Here is a 19,402-nt window from a genome sequence, read left to right as displayed (position 1 = left end):
TTTCAGAATTTCCCATCAAGGAGAACCTCCACTTCAGAAGCTCAGCTATATCTTCCTTAAAAAAGTTTCATTTATTTTTAAACAGGTGATTACATAACACATCTAGACCCATGTATATTTACATGCTGCCTGGGGATGTCAGATTATGGCTTGGTTGGATAATGGATGTTTAAAGTGCCTTAAAAAAAAAAAAAAAAAAAAAAAGATTTTTCTTCCTCTTGCAACAGATGAAGAAATCTGCGGCAAAAGGCTGTAAGAAAAAAATACGCTTCAAGTATACTGATTTCCATTAGTATTATTAGTATTCCTTTAGAAACTTTTAATTTCCACTGTCTTTAAAAAATAATGCTTTTTGAATGTCCACAACAGGAACAAAAAAAAAAAAATGGTATACATGTGCACACATGTACACTGAAGTATGAGTAATTTAGATTAGCAGAATCATCTTATAAAAATCTTCTGCCCTTCAGGCTTTTCATTTGAGAGAATATTGTCAGTCTCCAGAGACAATTTCTTCTCCTGCTCTTCCAAGGTGGATCTATGTTGCTTTTGACCACATAGCCTCATGCAGGGCTTCCGCTCCTCCCCAAACCCAATTTCAGCTTTGATTACATTCATACTTGGTCTCCACATTTCTCAGCTCAAATTTCCTTGATTCCTTGAAATTGCCTGACTTGCTGATGAGAGCCAAGACAGAGCTCAGGCAGATCTGCACCCACCAGGTCTGTGATTTTGGCTGTCCCTCTGCCTGAGAACGGCACCATGGTTCATATTCCTGCTCTCTTTGTGCACACACACCTGACTTTATAACACATGTGGTTTAAAGGGTGCCCACCAAGAGTGGGCTCTCACTTCCTCATTAGTCTAAGAACACAGAGGCCTCCCTTGCAGTTGCACACTCCATGTGCCAGCACGTGTGGAATAAAGCCCCACTTTGCAGGGCAGCAGAACCAGCCTCCTTTTTGGGGAAAGGACGTTCTCTGTGTTGCTCAGAAGCACCAACACTGCCTAGATCTGGGGAGGAGTGAGCTCCAGGCAGGGAAACCTTCCAGCCCAGGGAACAGGGAGAGCAGGCCTGGAAGTGGGGGACATGGATATCCAATCCCTCTGCCAGAATGAGACCCCTGTGTGTGCACCCCAGGATGCAGCTGCCAGACCCTGAAATATTAGCAGGGCTGTGTTTTTTTAAAAAACCTGAAGCTATGTTTTGTTTTCCAAGTGTCTTGTTGTCCATTAGCCAAAGTTCCCATACCAAGAGGCTCTGCCACCAACCAGACTGCAGTTTTACATCAAGATAAGAGTCTCTCTCTAAAGCAAACTCGCCTCTGGATAGTGGAGGGCTGCCAGGGTCAAGCTAATCCATGGCTGGCTCTGCTAGACAGAGCTCCGGAGCTCCAAGGGCTCTGGAGGGCAGTTCCAAGGATTTCCCAGCCCAGCAGGGAGTCACACTAGTGCTCAACGCTCAGAGACCAGACTCTCATGTGAAACAAATTGGAGACGCAGCTCCTGCCTCCCACAACCACTTCACTTGTCCCAGCCTGAGTTGCACAGGCAGATGTCTTTCAGCTCCCTCAGGGTTTACTGTCACCTGGAGAAGGTGGCATGACTCAGACACTAAACTTCAGACACGCACGCCAAAGAGGCCAGTACACGCTCAAATAACAGGTTCTCCCCCTAACCAGTGCAGAAGCTTTATGCACTAGTGAGTGAGCGCTCTTGGTTCAGGTTTTAGTCATTTTACTTGTGCATGAAGTTCTGTTTCAACTCTCCATCAGAGAAGGTGGAAGAGACCTGCACTATGAGTCATTTGCATCTTGTGCACTTCTGACATAGTTCAAAGTGCACTTGGTGGGGGCCATGTGAAAGCGGATAAAACCTCTCTGAGACTTTCCCATCCATTACAAACCCGGCCAGGCCCCCCGGCAGTCCTGTCTCTACAGCTTTCTTTGCAGGGGCCAATGAACTCCTGCTGTGATCACCTCTCTCCATCTGCTGCTTCTCTCACAGGGAGCTGCTACTGACAACCTCCTGTGAGGTGGGAGAGGAGTGATGAGGAATTTCGCTAAATTTCTTCTTCCTCTTCACTGGCAACTTCTTTCAGATCCTGAGGTCCCTGCTCTGCTCTCTCTTTTACATAGGCTGCCTTGATCTGTTCCAGCTCACACAGCTCTGTCTCCATCTCTTCCCTGTGCATTGTCCGACGGTTCCTCAGCAGTTTCATGGGGAAGGGATTTAAGTCATTGAAGGCAATAGTCATCAGTTTCCTAAGATGGGAAAAACAAACAAACAAAAAACGAGCATACTAAATCCATTTATTGGCATAGATGGTACCAGATACCCAAGTGTTTTATGGGAATGCATTTTCCCAGACTACCCCACTCCACTGAAGCTTGCTATTCCCTACCCCAGTATGATGCATAGCATCATCTCAGATTTCAGCTTTCTAAACTCAAGAGTCACCAAGCAGCAGTGGTCTAAAGGAACTACAGGCAATTCTTCTTACACTAAACACTGTCCCAAGTAGCACGTAGAACAGCCCTACAAGACCATCTCCTAATGACAGGGACATCACTGTGCAGAGATCACCAGTCTGGCAGGAGACAGAAGACTGAAAGCCAATTCTGATGCCTTGTGGTAAGGAAGATTCCCTACTTTCAGCTCTTCTGGTAACAGAAACCTTCCTCTCAAGTGCATGCTGACATTAAAGCCTGTGAGTAGTGCTGTGCTCCCACATTCTCCCAGAGCTACAGCTGACAGAAGCCCAAGAAACAACAGTACAAGCTCCAGTTGTTGCATAAAGGAAGCTGGCTTAGACCCTGTGACCTGCTCTGCTGCAACTTGCCTTTGACAAAGCCAAACAGGCTTGAAGTAACAGCACGAAGGGAAAGTCAAGAGGAGGCACATTGCCTTCTGTTAAAGGTCTGGTCCCAGTTCTCATTAGGCTGACATAACATACAGAAAAGATTAACCTAGGGGTAGAGATCTATTTACAACCCACTGTCCTACCTGCCATCCACAATCATCCTTGTGAAAAAACGAAGATACTGGTAGATCTCCACGTTGTCATGAATTCTTAAGATTTCTTCCTCATTGTATTTGAAAATTGCAAGAGCATAGCGGAAAATCACCTGGAGGATTGAGATGCATTTGAGTCAGGAGAGTATTCAGCAGTGGAGAGACTGGGTCCTCTTGGTGTAAAACAGAGGTTGGAGGAAACCATTGCAGTACAAGCTGGACATAGGGCCCCTCCTACAATCTATAGTTGCTTGAGGGCATGCCCAAAAAAGTACAGAGTTGATTCCACGGGAATGACCTTCAGAAAGCTGTTTTGTAACCCCAGAGTACAGCAGATGCCGCTGAATGACCACCAAGGGATTGCACAAGGTTCCTCCAGCTCTCTGTATGCCAAGAAGCAGGGTAATGCACACTTTTTGGGTAATGCTAACCCCCTGACCACCTTCTGTTCCCTGCACCTTTCACACTTAGGTACACGTGGGTGGCACAGCAGAGGACACCACTGCCTGTCACAGACCTGTTTCATACTAACTGGTGCCTGACAGTGTGCACACAGTCAGGGACTATGTTTGCCTGTAGGCAGCAAGGACACACACAATAGGGAGGACTCTGAGGTATGGAGACATCCCACCAAAAAGGGCAGGATGAGACGCTCAAAGTCACATCTCTTGGACTCGTGTGCCTGCCCACCACACTGGTGTCATGTCACGGGGGTGATGCACAGAAAGGTTAGGTTTGCACCTTAATTCCCTCATACAAGAAGGCGTCCCACACTCGCAAGAGGATGTCGCTGACCAAGCTGTCCACAAAGGCCACAAGAAACCAATTGAAAGTGATGAGGGAGACATCAATCCGGTACTGTTCAAAATGAGCTGTAAGGCGAGGCAACTTCTCCGACAGGAAGTCTTTGAAGACTCTCTGATCTACCTAAAATTGACAAAGAAGAAAACAAGGAAGATCCTGGCAAGTGCAGTCCTGGTTGGAGGAAAGGAGCACTGCAGCAGAACAGTAGTCCATTCACACTGCAATACTGACTGGTGCTGCCTTCCCTAAAAACACCCTATGAAGGATGCCTTGTCTTCCAAAAACTTAAAAGAACTGAGCGCTGCGCTCATACAATACAGGAGTGCAAGGGTACAGCTCCAAAATAGGGTCTAAATATGTGCAAGAGATGTATTCCTCTGATGCAAGGAATGAATCATTTACCTTCACGCGCTCAAAGGCAGGACAGAAAAAGCTTCACATCTCCCTTCATCAGTCTTACTGGGATTTTTTTTTGTAATGTCAGCAGTGTCCATATGAATGATAGCGATTAAAAAGCTATCCAGATCAAGATCTAGGATCCTTCTGTGACTCAGCAAGCAGAAGTTCAACTTTTCACTAGCTTCTGCTGGTGTGTTGAGCAGTGCCTGTGCTGCACCTCTGTACACATCAGCAAAGGTAAGGGAGGACCTTTGATTGGGTCCTTGACTCAAGCCTGCATAGGCTTCCTCTCCGGTAGACTGGGGTTTCATGAGGGGAAATGCTGAGGAGCACGACCAGGGTTAGTGCCTTTTCCCTTCACTGTGTAACTCCACTGCTGCAGCTCTGACAGACTTTTTAGCTGAGCCACTGCTTTCCAAGCCAGAGATGTTGGTTTTGCTCTCTAAAACCTGGGAGAGCTAAACGTTAATTTTCTCAGCCAGCTCAGTTCTTTGACTTGATCAAGCCAAACCCACAAAGTATTTTTCATTTTCTCTTCGACTATCACCACATGCTAAGCATTCTGCACTGCTTTCTGAATCCCACTGCTAACACTACCTGCTTCACATCACAACACCAGAGACATTTTCCTATATGCACAGTGATTTGGCTGCTTCCCGGTTCTTTGTGAGTTGGCCTGTGCACCAGCACATTGTTGTCCCCATAAACATCGGTCAGTCAATACAGTGGCCCAGTCATTTATTTTGAGCTCAGAATTCTAATCCTTTTCTCTACAAAAAGTGAATGACACTAAAGTTAGAGGCAGGTACAGCATACCAGGCACTGCTGGTTGTTGGTAGTATAGTACACAATTACAGTTCTACTGAAGTATATGGCATTTACCTTGGTATTGTGCTTACTTGACACTACATGGAATATCTGATCCTTTGAAAACTATCAGAATGAGTCAGAGCCAGGAGACTGAGTTTTTTTACAGAATAACATTATACATCAGATGACTTTGTGATCTGTGGGCAACCCCAAAGCCAGAGTAACACTGCATTTTATCACAAACTGAGGTAAAAGGAAGAAAGACAGAAGTTTCAGCATTTTCTTCCATCTGTCCATGACACCCAAGAGTTGAGGTGTGGTTTCCAAAGACAAGCCTGAAGACAAGTCGGAAGACTACCAGGTTCATACTCGAGTCTACTCTTTATACATAAGGGTTTATTGCTTCACCTTCAATGGGCCCTCTTCACAGTTTATACCTATGCAATTAATTTGCACCATCCTTCTGACTAACCTGACCCTCAAGTGGTAATTCAGTACTGGTGCCCAATATCCTAGTGGTGTGGATCAATTTCACAGCTGCTCTGTGCACAATGACTGTGTACTCTAGAGACCTCCACATCTTGGTAATGAGAGGCAAGATGGGTTCATCCGTCCTGTGAGAAATCAGACATACTGCAAGTTGACTATGTGCTTCTAAACCTTTAGTGCAAACCACTGTATGAAAGTCAAAGCAGATACGAGGGTGCCTGGCTTACCTGTGATGTTATCAGAGTGTTGCTGTAGTAATCCGTGGGCATCAGGTTCTCCACAATATGGACTAGGCACCAAAATGCACTTTCCTCATCTTCCAATACCAGGAGAGCAATAGCTGCCAGTCTGTGATAAATGAGACATCATGAGTCAATGACACTGCAGGAGGAGACACACACCACAGGAACAAAAGAATGCAAAATTCCTCTTGGCAAATCTCTACCTCCAAAAGCATCCAAAATATCATGTGTGGCAGGACAGCTGGTCAGAGACACAGGTGATCTGTGAAGATATCTAGGGACTGAAATTTTCTTTCCAGTGTGCTACTATCATCTGTCAGCAACCAAAAAGCATCGGATGCAACAACACTGCAACAAAACCAGACTATCTATCTGATGCATAGCCTGCAAATCTGCTGCAGTTAGCAAAGTGTGCTGGCTTTTGCAAATTCAGTGCAGGAAGAGTAATTTTACGTGACGTAGGTCACCTTCATCCTTTCACAGTTCTTACTTTCTTTAGCTCTAACTGGCTGAAGCTAGACGCCCCAAAGTCTTTTCTTTTTCAGAACATGCCTCTCCTAATATGTCATGTCCTCCAATCTTTCAACACTTCAAATCTTGAATCTTTCAACATTTCCTCCAAGTCTTCTGAGCAAAATCAATCAAGACATTCTTCTCCTCAGCACATTAAACCTTTGAAATCTGCCCCAAGCTTCATGCTGTTGTTTCAGGACTGCCTCACTTTCCTAGTTCTATCTTTTAACTGTGGAGATGCTGAGTAATCTATCTTTTAACTGAGGGATCCCCTGATCCAGGGGATGCATCCTACTGCTTGCCTGATCTCAGCAACAACACTGGGTAAAAAAAAGAAACAAAAACACCAAATGCAGAAGTCTGAAAGAAAGTACCTAGAGAGAGTGCAGATCTTTAGAGATACAGGAGCTTGCGCTGTAATTCAAGCAGTCCTACAGCATACGTCTGCATCTTCTCAGCGCCACCATATGCAGAAGCAGCACACTGACTCCTTACCTGTTCAGTCCTTGGCAGTATCCAATAGTAGGATTGTGCCAGGAGAAAGCCAGCAGCACCCTGCGGAGTTTGGGGATGAGTGGGGAGGTAGGAGAGCAGAAGTGTTTGTTGTTGGTGAGTGTGCGTGGCAGGTCGAGCTCAATCTGCCGGCATGCAGGGTGCTCAGTGCTCTCACTCTGCCTCAACAACCGCTGGTAGTGGTCCGGGGGGTGGCTGCAGTGTCGGCTCACAATCCACCCCCAAACTCGCTGCCTGTGTTCTACAGGAATGCCGCTTCGGATCAGGCTCTTCAGCTCCGCAGATGGGCTCAGCTCTCCAACACTATTCCACCTGTCACGGAGAGGCTTTTCCACTACCTCCTGGCTTCGCAGGTTGTTAGATTTTATCTCTAAGGCTTGGATTTTGGCCAGAAGTTTCCAGTCCTCGACTTCGTATTCAGGCACAGTCATAAATCCATACTCATCATGCTCACTAGAGTGATACAAGGTAGAGGTTAATTCAAGGCCAGCTCTGGACTCAGTAGCATCCACTGCTTGGGGCCAGGCCAACTGGACCCTCCCTCTGTACTCCTGTCACCCACACCGCAGCTCAGGTACTCCTCCTTTGCTTCTCTAGCAGTTAGAACTTGCCCACTGCCCCTGAGCCTTCAGGACAAATGGTTGCAAGTCCCTGCTCTAGAAATGTCCCTGGCTCACTGTTGCCCGTATATTCCCCTGCACTGCTGGACTTCTGCAAAGAAGCTCATGTTTCCATGCTCTTCCCAATTACCTTACAGGATTCAGATTAAGACCTTCCTCTGTTCCTTCCTTCACATCCCACTGGAGTGCTTCCTGGATGAGGTTCCTCACCAGCTCAGCGTGGGAGCTGGGCAGGAGAGGCACAGCCTCTTGCAGCTTCCGCAAGACCATCAGGTATTTGCTCTCCATCTTGCAGTTTTGGGCTTGCAGGCAGGCACACTGATAAGGAAACAAGAGGGACTGAACTGTCTCAGTGATACTGCATTGCTCCTGTTTCCTACTGAACTCCTGTAGCAGTCCACAGCATCCAGCCCACGGAACTCCCACTGTTCAGGATGGTACTGCTGGTTCTAGGGCTGCTGACCCCAGATCCCCAAAAGTGACCACCTCTGACGAGCAAAGTGTGAGCAAGCACAGTAACAGTAGTATTCAGTTAGGGGAACCGCTGCCATGGATGAACCACCCTGCTCTTTGAGCAAACACAAGTTGCAGTAGTGAGCATGCAACAGAAGCTGCTTATGGCATGGGAAAGCTACTACAGCATCACACACACTAGTTACTACATTACAATAGCATGTGGCCATATCTCAAACAGCACAAACAGCTCTTACTCCAGCTGAGTTCTCTGCAGGTTTTCCTCCTGCTCCTCACATAAGTTCTCTATCCCATACTGAGCTTTACCGTGCCAAAATACACTTCTGCAGGCATAGAACTGGGATCATGCCATCTCCAGCACACATAGTACTACCAAGGGCAACACAGACACAAGCCCCTAAATACCAACCCCGTAGTCCTCATGTACAACACTTCTCAGTGCAGGAGGTCCCAGTGAATCACATAATGTCCCTGTGCACACACTACCATACTCTTGGGATGCATAAACCAAAGAAGCCGTGGGAAAGATTGAAAATCCCACTCCATAGCTGGGGCACTGCAGCCACAGAACTGATAGGACTCACCCAGTGTCTCACAGGATGCACAATGAAGACCCCTGCTCAGTGTGAAGCAACAGTTCAAAACAAAAACAAAAGAGAAATCACAGAAACTATTAGGCTGCAGGAAATAAAAAGGAGCGTGGAACACTGTAGCATGAGAACTTTGGTCAGTGCTTTACCTCACACTGAGCATGCTGATCTATTTCCCTTCTAAAGGTTACAGCAGCTGTGGAATCAGAGCAGGATAGTAGGAAACAAAGATATAAAAGATTTGCACCACTTTTCAGAAGCAGCTGTATGCCCTGGTCTAGAATCCAAAACTGTAGAGATATTGTCTGAAACCCTGGGACAATCCAGGGAAAACCCACAGAATGAATACGAGTACACGCTACCAACCTAGGGAAGAGTTTCAGGACTACAACGTAGTACATCTGCCAGCAAGGATTAGACAAGTCTGAGGGTAGCTAGGTTATCCACACTTACAAAACTGAAAATAACACCAAAGCATAATAAAAAGTGTGAACTGTGAACTAGGTGCCTGTGAGTGCTGCCACCTGACAGTGCCAGGTCTAGCAGAAAAATCTAGATTAGATGGAGACAGGTCTTAAATCAATCTGGCAACTTCTAGGAAACCTTTAGAATTCCCCAAGCATAGTATTGCTATTTTATTTTTATCAAAACCCACAGCTGAAATCCAGAAGGGCGTGTTTCACCATCCCTAAGAGTGCGCTTTGCAGATATTTTATTTTTATTTAAGAATTAAAACGATTGTATCAAATTTGGGAGCCACACACTGCAGAGAAATGGATACACTGAAAAGCAATGCTCTGAAGAAAGCTTCTTCCTGATGTGTTTCAGATCAAGGCCATTTTCACTGCCTGCTTGGAGTTAAATCAGAAACATATACATCTCTCCAAGAGGAAAGAGTTACTCACCTTCATTAGAAGTGCTTTCTCATTCTCAGCAACACCTGTCCAGAGTCGAGTAATCTGGTGGATCTCCGAGTTCAGAAACTGATTCTGTGTTTTGTATGCATCAATATCATCCTGTCACAAAGCAAAGTAGTGAAATAAGAGTTCTTTAGGGGCTTGGAATTCCCTCCCAGTTTAGTTTTTATATAACAAGAGGGATGTCAGGCATGGAGTGCATTAGGAACAAGAATATATCTCAACAGAGAAGATATGTGTCCCCAGGACAAATATGAAGAAAATCACTATATAGATGTGGCATACCTAAAGCATATATGTGGAATGTGTTTCATGCATCTCATAGAGACATACTTAGAAAACACAGAGAGTTTATATAGATATACATATATGAAGCTACAGAAGCACCTAAATAAAATGAAAAATATTTATAATTTGCTCAATTTTCTAAGACAGCCATAGTTAGCAGTAAACAGACTCTTCTACAGCATGGTAAGGGGCTCCTCTGGCAATTCTTCAACTCATGCCAGCTGTCCATTATAACTGTACCTACTCTGACACCAGGCTGCATTTGAAAGAAACAGGATGTTTTGGGAAACTGTTTACAAGCAGGAAACACATGAACAGAGGCCAGATAAGGCAGCAAGTCATACTGCAGCTGTGAAGCAAACCAAGAGTGAACAAAGAGGCAGGCACTGAATGATAAGACTGAGTCTCATTTCAAGCAATTTCAAAATTGCTTGGAAAAATCAAGCAAACAAAACTGACACTGGCTGAAGCTGAAACAGACATTGATGCTTTCAAGCATCCCATTGGTATCAGGCCAGCAATCCAAGCTGCATCTGCTTTGGAGACACATGGAACAACCAGCGGAGATACATCTCATGCTTCCCAGAAGGAATACCCACTCAATGAACCGGGGAATCCAGTAATGGGAGCCTAGTGACGTGTGCCATACCACCCACCTTCAAGTGCTCAATCTCCTCCTGTTGTTTATATAGTGTTTCTACAGTGATAGTGTTGGCTTCCTGCAGGGGATCGGAGAGCTCTCGGGCCATCTGCTCCGTCAAGGCCATGATGACTTGCTGTTTCGCATGATTCTTTTCCATCAGCAGCTGCACATGATCTTTGAGTTCCTGGATATGGCTGTCTCTCAGGGCTAGCGTCTGCTCCAGCTCCTTCTTTTCTTTCTCAACAGCTTCCAGTCGACTGGTTAGATCTGCAATTTGTCTCACCTTGTGGCGCACCAGCTCTAGCCTGTCCTTATCCTCTGCTGCAGTAAGGTACATGCTGGACACCCGCTTCTCCTGTTGGGCTGCCTCCAGAGCTTTGTGGAGAAGCTTAACCAGCTCCTGGAAAGGAAACAAGAAGTCATCACACCATAGTGACACATGGGACACCGGCAACACAGATTATACTGATATTAAGCAAAAGAAAACAGCTGAAGATCCTTAGGATCTCAGAAAAAAAAAATGAATGAGTTGTATTTAGCTTCTAGAGAAGCTCTGCTGCCAGAGCTAACCATGAGAAGGCCTTGCAGTAGGCAACAAATAAGTTAACCTTAGGTGGATTTCTAAGAAACCTCTGCTCAAACCACTTGACTCCTGGCTTTCTAAATCATCTCTCCTGTGAGCCTCAGAAGAGACAAGAAAATCTGGAGTTCTGGAAGAACTTCTTCCCTGTGAGGGTGCCCGAGCCCTGGCACAGGCTGCCCAGGGAGGCTGTGGAGTCTCCCTCTCTGGAGATCTTCCCAACGCACCTGGATGCCGCCCTGTGCCCCGTGCTCTGGGTGTCCCTGCTGGAGCAGAGGGTTGGACTGGATGATCCCTGAGGTCCCTTCCAACCTCAACCATTCTGTGATTCTGTGATCAGCAGTCGGGCAGAATAGGAGGAAGGGGAATAATGAAGCCTGCATCTGTCTGTGCTACGAGATAGAAACTGCTGTCTCTGCCAGAATCCTCCCTTATTCCTTCCTACACTAAAACTCAAAAATTTGCCCTAGCACCATGATGCTGATTAATCTCAGCCACTTCAGGGAGCCAGATCAGGATGTAATTGATTACTCACCATGGCAACCTGCCTCTCCTGTTTCTCCTGCTGGAAAAGTAACCAGCATCACTATTGGAGAGCCTTCTATTGCTACATGCAACCAGAGAAGAACAGCATCATACTCAAGAGACAACCCTTGCAGGTAACATGTGGGATTTTTGTAGTTGAATCATCTCTTAATGGTGGGGCACTATTCAGAAACATGATCTGCTGCAACCAGCATAGATGAAAAAGGCATTTCTGACAGCACCGCTGTAACAGACAGCACTGTACTTCACCCACACTGAAAGAAAGAGAGCTGCACTAGCATAAAACTTGCAGAATGTCCCTGGATTTGCTCTTCCTCCCCCATCTAGCCTATCTACTGCAGGTCACTCCTAGCAACAGCTGCCATTCTCCCTTGCATTGGACAGAGACAGCTCCATGTGCAATGGAGTAACACTAGGGGCTTCAATTGCCCCTCCCTCACCTCAGTGACTGCGAGCTATGCATTTCTTAGCCTAACAATAAAATCTAGGAAGTCTCTGTGAGCAGTTTCACGATCCTGTCCTTAGAAGCAACAGGTTCCTAAGCCACACTCACCTTCTGTGACTTAACTTCTTCTGTGAGTGTCAGGATCTGTTGCTGTAGGACACCCACTTTATCCACTGGGCTCCTCTCTTGGTGAAGCTCTTCAGTCAAGCCTGGGAAGCCACTGTTCCTCCACCTGGCCTTGCGAGCCCAGTTTAGTCTGGGCTCAATCCTCACATCCTCCAGAGCTCCCTGTTTCACTGAAGCAAAAAGGGAAAAAAAAATTAAATCAAACTGGGCTGCTACTACGGACTCTTCTGTCTTGCTGTGGGGGGGATTCATAACAGCCTAGCCTAGAAAGCTGGCACACAAGACAGACAGAATTGACCTGATGGATTCATAGGACTGGAGCACAGACAGTAGACAACAATCACAGGTACCCATAAAATAAACATGGTTATGGTCTTCTATGGCCCCTGTCTACCTAAACTGCACCCCACCGATCTGTCTTGTAGCAAAATTATCATTAGTGGAGAGAAAAGGCTCACCAGCAGCTCCACTGCATGCTTAGTAATTCAGGGTTGAAGAGGATGCAACAGTGCATCAATTTAACTTCTATTTTAAAGAAATATCAGTATGGACAGGGATCATGGTGCTACTTTTCCCACAGGTGTAGGTCCCAGAGCTAGGAGATACAACAGATCCAGTCTGAAGTAGAGTCAAAAGCATCATTCCTGCTAAATGACACAGAAGTGACCTGAGGAAATATGATAGGGTTTTTCGTGTCCCAAGAAGGGCTTGCTACTTGCTCCCTCCCTTTTCTGTCAGGCCCAGCAACCCACTACAAGGATTTATTCTCATAACACCTCACACAGAACAGCAATAGGCACCTGCACACCCTGCCTCCATTTCTGTCTCTTGCTCCTCATCCAGGTTCTTGGCATGCTCCTGGAATTCATCAAAATTAAAGACATTCCCATTGTTCCCCCAGAGCTGCTTGGAGCCACAGATATTGTAGACAGTGTTTCTGAAACAAGAAATCAAAGACAGCCTAGTGAACAGAAGTCACAACCACTGCAGCCAGCAGCTTCAGACTATTCAGTGCCTCACTGAACTTTCTGCTTTCCTAAGGGTCTGTGCTCAGTGGACCAGGACTACCAGATAATGTTGCATCATTGTGCAGAACCACAAATATGCAACTGCTTTCTGCAAAACTTCTACAAGAAAGCAAGACTGTGCCTATTTCTGTAACAAATCTATCTTTTCCCCTCTAATGTTGCCTATTAGCTAAATGAAAACAAGCCTCTTGCTCTGATTTCTGGAAAGGGCTTGTTGTCAGCTACTTCCTAATTGTAAAAGTTCAAATTTTGTAACATCTATTGTATGAGGAAAGATTAAGTGGGCTGGGCCTGTTTAGCCTGGAGAAAGGTGACAGGAGATCTGATCAGTATGTATAAATACCTGAAGGGAGAATGTACGGAGGAAGAGGCCAAACTCTATTCAGTGGCGGCCAGTGACAGTACAAGGAGCAACGGGTGTAAGTTGCAGCACAGGCAGTTTCATCTACACGTAAGGAAGAAATTCCTTCCTGTGAGGGTGCCCGAGCCCTGGCACAGGCTGCCCATGGAGGCTGTAGAGTCTCCTTCTCTGGAGATCTTCCAAACTCACGTGGATGCCACCCTGTGCCCTGTGCTCTGGGTGTCTCTGCTTGAGCAGGGGGCTTGGACTAGATGATCTTGGAGGTCCCTTCCAACCTCAACCATTCTGTGATTCTATAAAAAGATGGCGTTTAGTTATTGCTCTCCTTTTCCATTGTTACTGTGGGACTCTGCAGATGAAGAGCAGCCATTTCTGACCACAGGGAAACTACTGGCACATAAAATCAGCAGGCCTGATTTGTCTTGGCTGTGATCCTTTTCAGTCCATGCAGGACCTTTCTTCCTACCAGCATCATCTCAAAGCCTTAGCAGTGATGGTGCAAAAGGAGAAAAACCTTTCCAAAAACATTTGGCAGGGTACCTCTGACCACTTAGACACTTAAAGTTATGGATGGAATAGAGTTAAGAGATACTAAATGGAGCTGCCTTTGTGCATCTGAAACTGCCTCAGTCTTTAACTTGTAGCCTGAATTGTGTCCCTCATTGCAAGTGCATACAGGGTGCCACCAGAGGCAGTGAGACTACTCGGTTGCTTGAAGATCAACTTAGGCTAACAAGCTAAATAGTAGTCTCATAGCTCTAATCCTGCTGCTATGACCATTGCTAAGAGTACTAAACAACATGAAATGAATTGAAACACGCGGACAGAAAGCACAAAGCAACAGGCTACAATGTCAACTACACTGCAGTCTGCCCTGTGTACTTACTGTATCTCTGTCCAGGGGTGCTTAAGGGAGATGTTCTGCAGAGCAGTAGATGTTTGGGGTGCAGGCAAAGAGGCTGCCTTTAAACCCACCGCTTCTGTTGGTGTTTTGACTGGAGGCAGAAAGTCTTCACTGTCAACAACATCTACATAAAAAAGGAACCAAAACACAGAAGCGAGCAAGACAAACTTCCATTGGACTGGACTCCTTCATATGATTTAGAAACCACATTTTTCTCACAAGTCAAAGTTTGGTGTACACAGGCCAGTGGAAGAATGATAGGAAATCAGGTTTTCTTATCTTTAGATCAAACAAATAAGCAGGTATAAACACATTCATCTCTTCATGGACAGTCAAGTGACCACAACTATCTGCATGCTACAATAACTAACTCCAAACTTTAACCTTGTAAAGGAAAAGGAAGAGAGCTGTTACTGTTCCTGCCTCACCTTCCCAAGCAATACCTAATATTAATAACGTGTAGATAATAACACATTTCATTGACATATTATTGCTTGGCACGGTGAAATGTCAAGATAATCAGAATTTTTAAAACAGCTACATTTTGGGGGCGGTGAGGGAAGCTGTTTTTCTTTCAAACAAAATCTGCATCTAGGTGAATACTCTGTTTGTGCCATGCACTGAACCACACCTTGTGTACTCACATTTCTAGCAACATACATCCTCATCCACCCATCCCCACAAAATAATTTGTTTGCTGTAAGCTCAGCAGACCGGCAAGAAGATGGAGACACACTAAATATGCAGATTTGGCACATGTTGAAAATCAAAAGGGAATCCATGGAAAGATATCCAAGCATCTCAGGCACCATCCTGAGCTCATCTGCAGATGAGATATGGAGCAGCAGAAAGTCTGTTTCCACTCATCCATAAGGGCCAGAAATTGCACATATCAGTCCATGCACTGATGACAGTCACTTGCATGTAAACACCTCCTGCTCACTTACTAGTGGGGGTTACCATTCATGACTAAGGACTGAAAGCAAAAAAGTGGCTAATATAGGTGACACCTACTTGTTCTGCCAAGCAGCGGTTCATTCACAAGCTGGGAGCTGCCCACAGGAAATCTGGTCTGAGCATTGCAAAATTCCCAACGCCTCATTTGTAGCTGCTGCAGCCAGTACATCATTGCCTGCCTGCTGATTGCCTAACATAAGACAAAACAGGAAAGGGGGAGGAGGATTTTATCAACACAAGGCACATCCTGAGGGGTTGATCACCACTGCAACGCCTCAGTCAGCAGTAATAAAGGTTTAGCTGTGTCATGCCTATGCTGCACCTTCTGATTCTAACTCTAATTCAAGAGAGGGGAGTAAATCTGCAGTATGGTCTCATAGGACCTCAGCAGGCAGCTGATCTCATTTCAACACTTTTGTGGTTTACTATGCTCAAAGGCTAAGAGAAAACAGCAAGATTACTTCAGCTGAGAATCTCTCACAGAGCATCCTTAACAGATACTTTCAAAGAAACAAATACCCACCCAAGGTTACTGCTGGAGCAACCATCTGATAAAGGGAAATGGAGTTCTGCTCAGAAACATATGCGTAGATTGCAGGATTCCTGCCTGATTTTATTCACCTTTAATTTCACTGGGCCAAATAAAAACAAAACTTTTCACAGCAAATGGAGAAGCAGAAGCAGTGCAAGCAATTTAGGACCTAAAGGTAAAAGTCAAGTTGCCACTAAAATGAAACTCAGGCAGAGTTATCTTAGCACTGACTTGTCTATCCTGACTGGGAATGTTTTGTAACAGCTTTCAAAAGAAGATATTGCTCCTTACCTTCAAAGTAAAAACTCTGGTTGGAGTTCTGATCTCAAAAATTCCATCCCCATTTTCTAACTTGCAATCAAAGCTAGCACTGGACAGATCGATACTCCCCAAAGGGTTGACATCCTGTGCAGTTCTGTAGTATAGTAGGTGACATTTGTTTTCATCGTAAAAGAACCAGCGAGACTTCCAAGTCTTAATTGGCCCCTTGATGCCCAGTTTGTTTAAATAGCCGCAAAGTTTTTTCCTGGGTTTCCCTCTACCGGTCTTCAGCTGCACACTTTCCAGTTCTTCAGGAAAGGACAGCACGTCTTTTTCTTTTGCTGAGGCTTCATTGCTGGTGTTACTGTTGGAATTTGGCTCCACTAATTTGTCTGGAATTTCATCAAGGGAACATGATACACTTTCTGGTCCTTTCTTCATCTCTTTCAGGAAATATTTATACGCAAAACTGAAACAAAGCAGGAAATTCACTAGGCAAATGAGTAACAGCAGATTCCAGCTATATCATTATTATTACAGAACCTGCAGCAGACAAAAAAAAAAAAAAAAAAAAAAGGACCACGGAACAAGTTCAGGCCTGCTTTGTGAAAAAAAAAATCATTCTCTAGCTTTCAAAACACTCAGACAATACAACTGATTTTGTCTTCACTCCATCCCTTCCTGAGCTCAGATGGTACCTACACATCTTTTTCTTCCTTTTCCATTCCTAAATCAGCCTGGAGTAGCAGACAAGGAGCAGCATCATATCCTTTTTGGTGAAAAATGGGTATGGCTTGTGAGTATAGCAAACAAATAGCAAAAACTGTGACATATGAAGCCACAGACACCAGAGTAAAGTAAGAGATGCACGAAAACATAGCAAAGCAAGAAAGCTCTGTGGGGGACATACAGGTCAGAGGATTTAAGATATGCATATCCTGACATCTACCCCACATGAGCAGCTATATTTTAAATGCTGTTTTCTGGAGAAAAATCAAGCCTAATGAAGCATCCTGATAATCATTTGTATCAGTTGAAGACTACTGTTGAAAAGTATGCCTGTTATCCGATAGGGATCCATCCAGCAAGCCTCACTCTTGCTGGATGGATCCACCCATTCTTTCTCTGATGATGCATCAGAGAAAGGAATTATACAATCCTTGCAAAGGACAAACTCAGTTGCTCCATGCCCGAAGTCTCCCACTGGTTTGTAACACACCTAATGTACAAGACAGACACAAAAAAACAGGTTTGGGAGGGAGATGTAGAGATCAGTACTAATACACCATTCAGAGAAGGGTTAATTTCAAAACTAGATCAGGGTACTCTGGGCCACATGCAATTGGGCTGAATTGAATAACCAAGGGACAGATACCCTGAGGATCTGTTTAAGTGCTTAAACATGTGGCAGGAGTGATATTGCCCACAAAGCTGCCACCAGTGACTCCAGTGACCCGTATAAAAAGAAAACAAAACAAAAAGGGAGAAAAAAACTTTACATTCCAGACAGACAGCTATGGATGATTTATTCGTTAAAGTAAAATATAGTTTAAATCTCAATAAATGAAACAATTACCAGAACCATCAGTTATGATACTAATATAAACAAACAAACTGTTCCAATATTAAGTTTGCAAGAACCAAACTGAAGCCACAAAACCAGTGAATAAGCCATGTTAGGACAACACGTAAATGCAGAACACAGATAAGATTACAGACACATTGCCCAACCTCTCATTTTAGCCACAGCCTATCCTCATGACTGAAAGAACACTTATATTTCCTTGTGCAGGTTGAACCTCACCAACTTTATTGCTGCTTCCACTCTTTCCCCTTTCAGATAACTATAGACAATGCTCCCTTTTTTGGAAAGATATTGAAATGTCTTTAGTCTGTTCTTCGTCATCCACCCACCCCCAACCCTTCCTGCAGCTTTCATAGCAATGTAAGCATAAAAACCTTCAGATTTCTCTGTCCATATGCATTGCGAACTGTTGTAGAGATCTCCTTCAATTACCTCACCTCCTTCAGAGCAGTGGAGAGACGAGACACAGGCAGTGACAGCCAGGCGACCGAAGCCTCAGAAACAAACCCAGCAGCAACACAAGCAGGGACTTCTGCCTCAGGCTTGCCTAAGTCCGCCTACTATTGGGGCAATTTGAAAGAGGTGTTTAGCCCAACGCAGCGCTGACGCAGGTTTAACAGTGAAAACGGGAAGATGGGCATGGCTGGCACAAGGGCAGGTCCCGTGCTGGCACTGTCCCCAGGCCTGGCGCTGTGGAGGAGCGTCCCAGCCCAGCAGTGCCCCACAGGGTGCTGGAGCCTGGCACCGAACAGCACCGCCGGCACTGCATACACTGGCACCACTGTCTACCCCGCGCGGCACGCGGGTCCAGTGACAGACACTGCACTAGTGTGGGAGAAACAGGCCGCCAGGATGGAGGATACAGAGTGCCAGGGGACCTGGGGGGAATACCTTGGGCTTTGGGGTGAAACTTGGGGGGCCCACAAACTCTGACTGAGCAGTGGGGAGAAGAGATGCATGGGGACCAGGTGCCTCTGCTTTTTTGGTGGGAAGAGTCTGGGGGACCCATAGACTGGCTTTAGGTGAGGGGAGTTTGGGGAACCCACATGCTCTGGCTTTAGGTGGGGTGGAAGGACCTACATCCTCTGGCCTTCAGTGCGGGGAGAGCGGGGGACCCACATGCTCTGGCTTTTGGTGGTGTGGCGGGGTGGTGGATGACCAGGCAGCACACATGGGACCTACTGCCAGCTGACCAAGCGAGGAGAGGGGGAAACCCACATTATTGGACACGGTGGTCAGGGGCAGCCGCGCGCCCATTTGGGAGGGAGCGAGCCCCGGGGTAGCGGTACCTGCTCCTGCACGGCACGGGCCGCTCCGGGGAAGGAAGGAGGGAGGGATGGAAGGACGGCGCGGGACCCCCCTGCCGCCCGCGCCCCCGCAAAGCCCGCGGCGGGGCCGCTCCAGCCCGGAAAGGCCGCGGCTACGGCTGCGCTTGCACAAGGACCTCCCGCTTCCCGGAGCGTGGCTGCCCCTCCTCCCTCCACAGAGCCCGTGCGGCGGCCGCTGCGGGGCCGAGCGGCTCGGACAGTCCCCTCCGCCCCGCGCAGACACCGGCCGCGGAACCGCCGCCCTTTTCCACAGCCAGGCAGGCAGGCAGGACAAGGCGGTCCGGTTCGGCCTGGTCCCGGGAAGGCTTTTACGCTTCCAGGAGCCCTTTGAGCCCTCGTGGAAGAGAGATGAGACGGGGCGGGGCAAAATCGCCACCAACCGCCACCGTCAACCGCCGCCAACAGCCCCCAACCGCCGCCAACGGCCGCCGC

At 46.3% G+C, this 19,402-nt stretch overlaps 1 protein-coding gene across 2 annotated transcripts; it reads right to left on the bottom strand.

Annotated features, from left to right (window-relative positions):
* Window positions 1-492: 492 nt before the first annotated feature.
* TBC1D2 (TBC1 domain family member 2) lies at window positions 493-18,979 on the bottom strand. Of its 2 annotated transcripts, XM_026041261.1 has the most exons (15): window positions 18,932-18,979; window positions 18,080-18,202; window positions 16,088-16,526; window positions 15,322-15,454; window positions 14,290-14,431; window positions 12,815-12,951; window positions 11,997-12,184; window positions 10,331-10,717; window positions 9,375-9,485; window positions 7,536-7,723; window positions 6,768-7,238; window positions 5,745-5,865; window positions 3,757-3,942; window positions 3,007-3,128; window positions 493-2,264 (listed from the first exon to the last, which is right to left on the bottom strand). In XM_026041261.1, exons 3-15 carry the CDS (start codon window positions 16,496-16,498, stop codon window positions 2,063-2,065), a joined length of 2,799 nt encoding a protein of 932 aa, XP_025897046.1. In that variant the 5' UTR covers window positions 16,499-16,526; window positions 18,080-18,202; window positions 18,932-18,979; the 3' UTR covers window positions 493-2,062. The 2 variants fall into 2 exon arrangements, with proteins under 2 accessions (XP_025897046.1, XP_025897045.1); XM_026041260.1 differs by lacking the exon at window positions 18,932-18,979 and having other exon boundaries at window positions 18,080-18,354.
* Window positions 18,980-19,402: the final 423 nt, after the last annotated feature.

Source organism: Nothoprocta perdicaria, unplaced genomic scaffold, assembly GCF_003342845.1.
Source record: "Nothoprocta perdicaria isolate Ctin4 unplaced genomic scaffold, notPer1 scaffold_280, whole genome shotgun sequence".
Classification (NCBI taxonomy): Eukaryota; Metazoa; Chordata; class Aves; order Tinamiformes; family Tinamidae; genus Nothoprocta; species Nothoprocta perdicaria.
This window is presented reverse-complemented; position numbering and strand designations above follow the sequence as displayed.

What these genes read in the sequence shown, in the direction of transcription:
- TBC1D2 (XM_026041261.1), bottom strand. Translation starts at nt 16,498, where the DNA reads ATGAAGAAAGGACCAGAAAGTGTATCATGTTCCCTTGATGAAATTCCA. An exon ending in AAGAAGTTAAGTCACAGAAG is followed by an intron (nt 10,718 to 11,996) that starts GTGAGTGTGGCT and finishes TTTCCTTTCCAG; the next exon opens with GAGCTGGTTAAGCTTCTCCA. An exon ending in TCTTGTATGAGGGAATTAAG is followed by an intron (nt 3,129 to 3,756) that starts GTGCAAACCTAA and finishes TCAATCCTCCAG; the next exon opens with GTGATTTTCCGCTATGCTCT.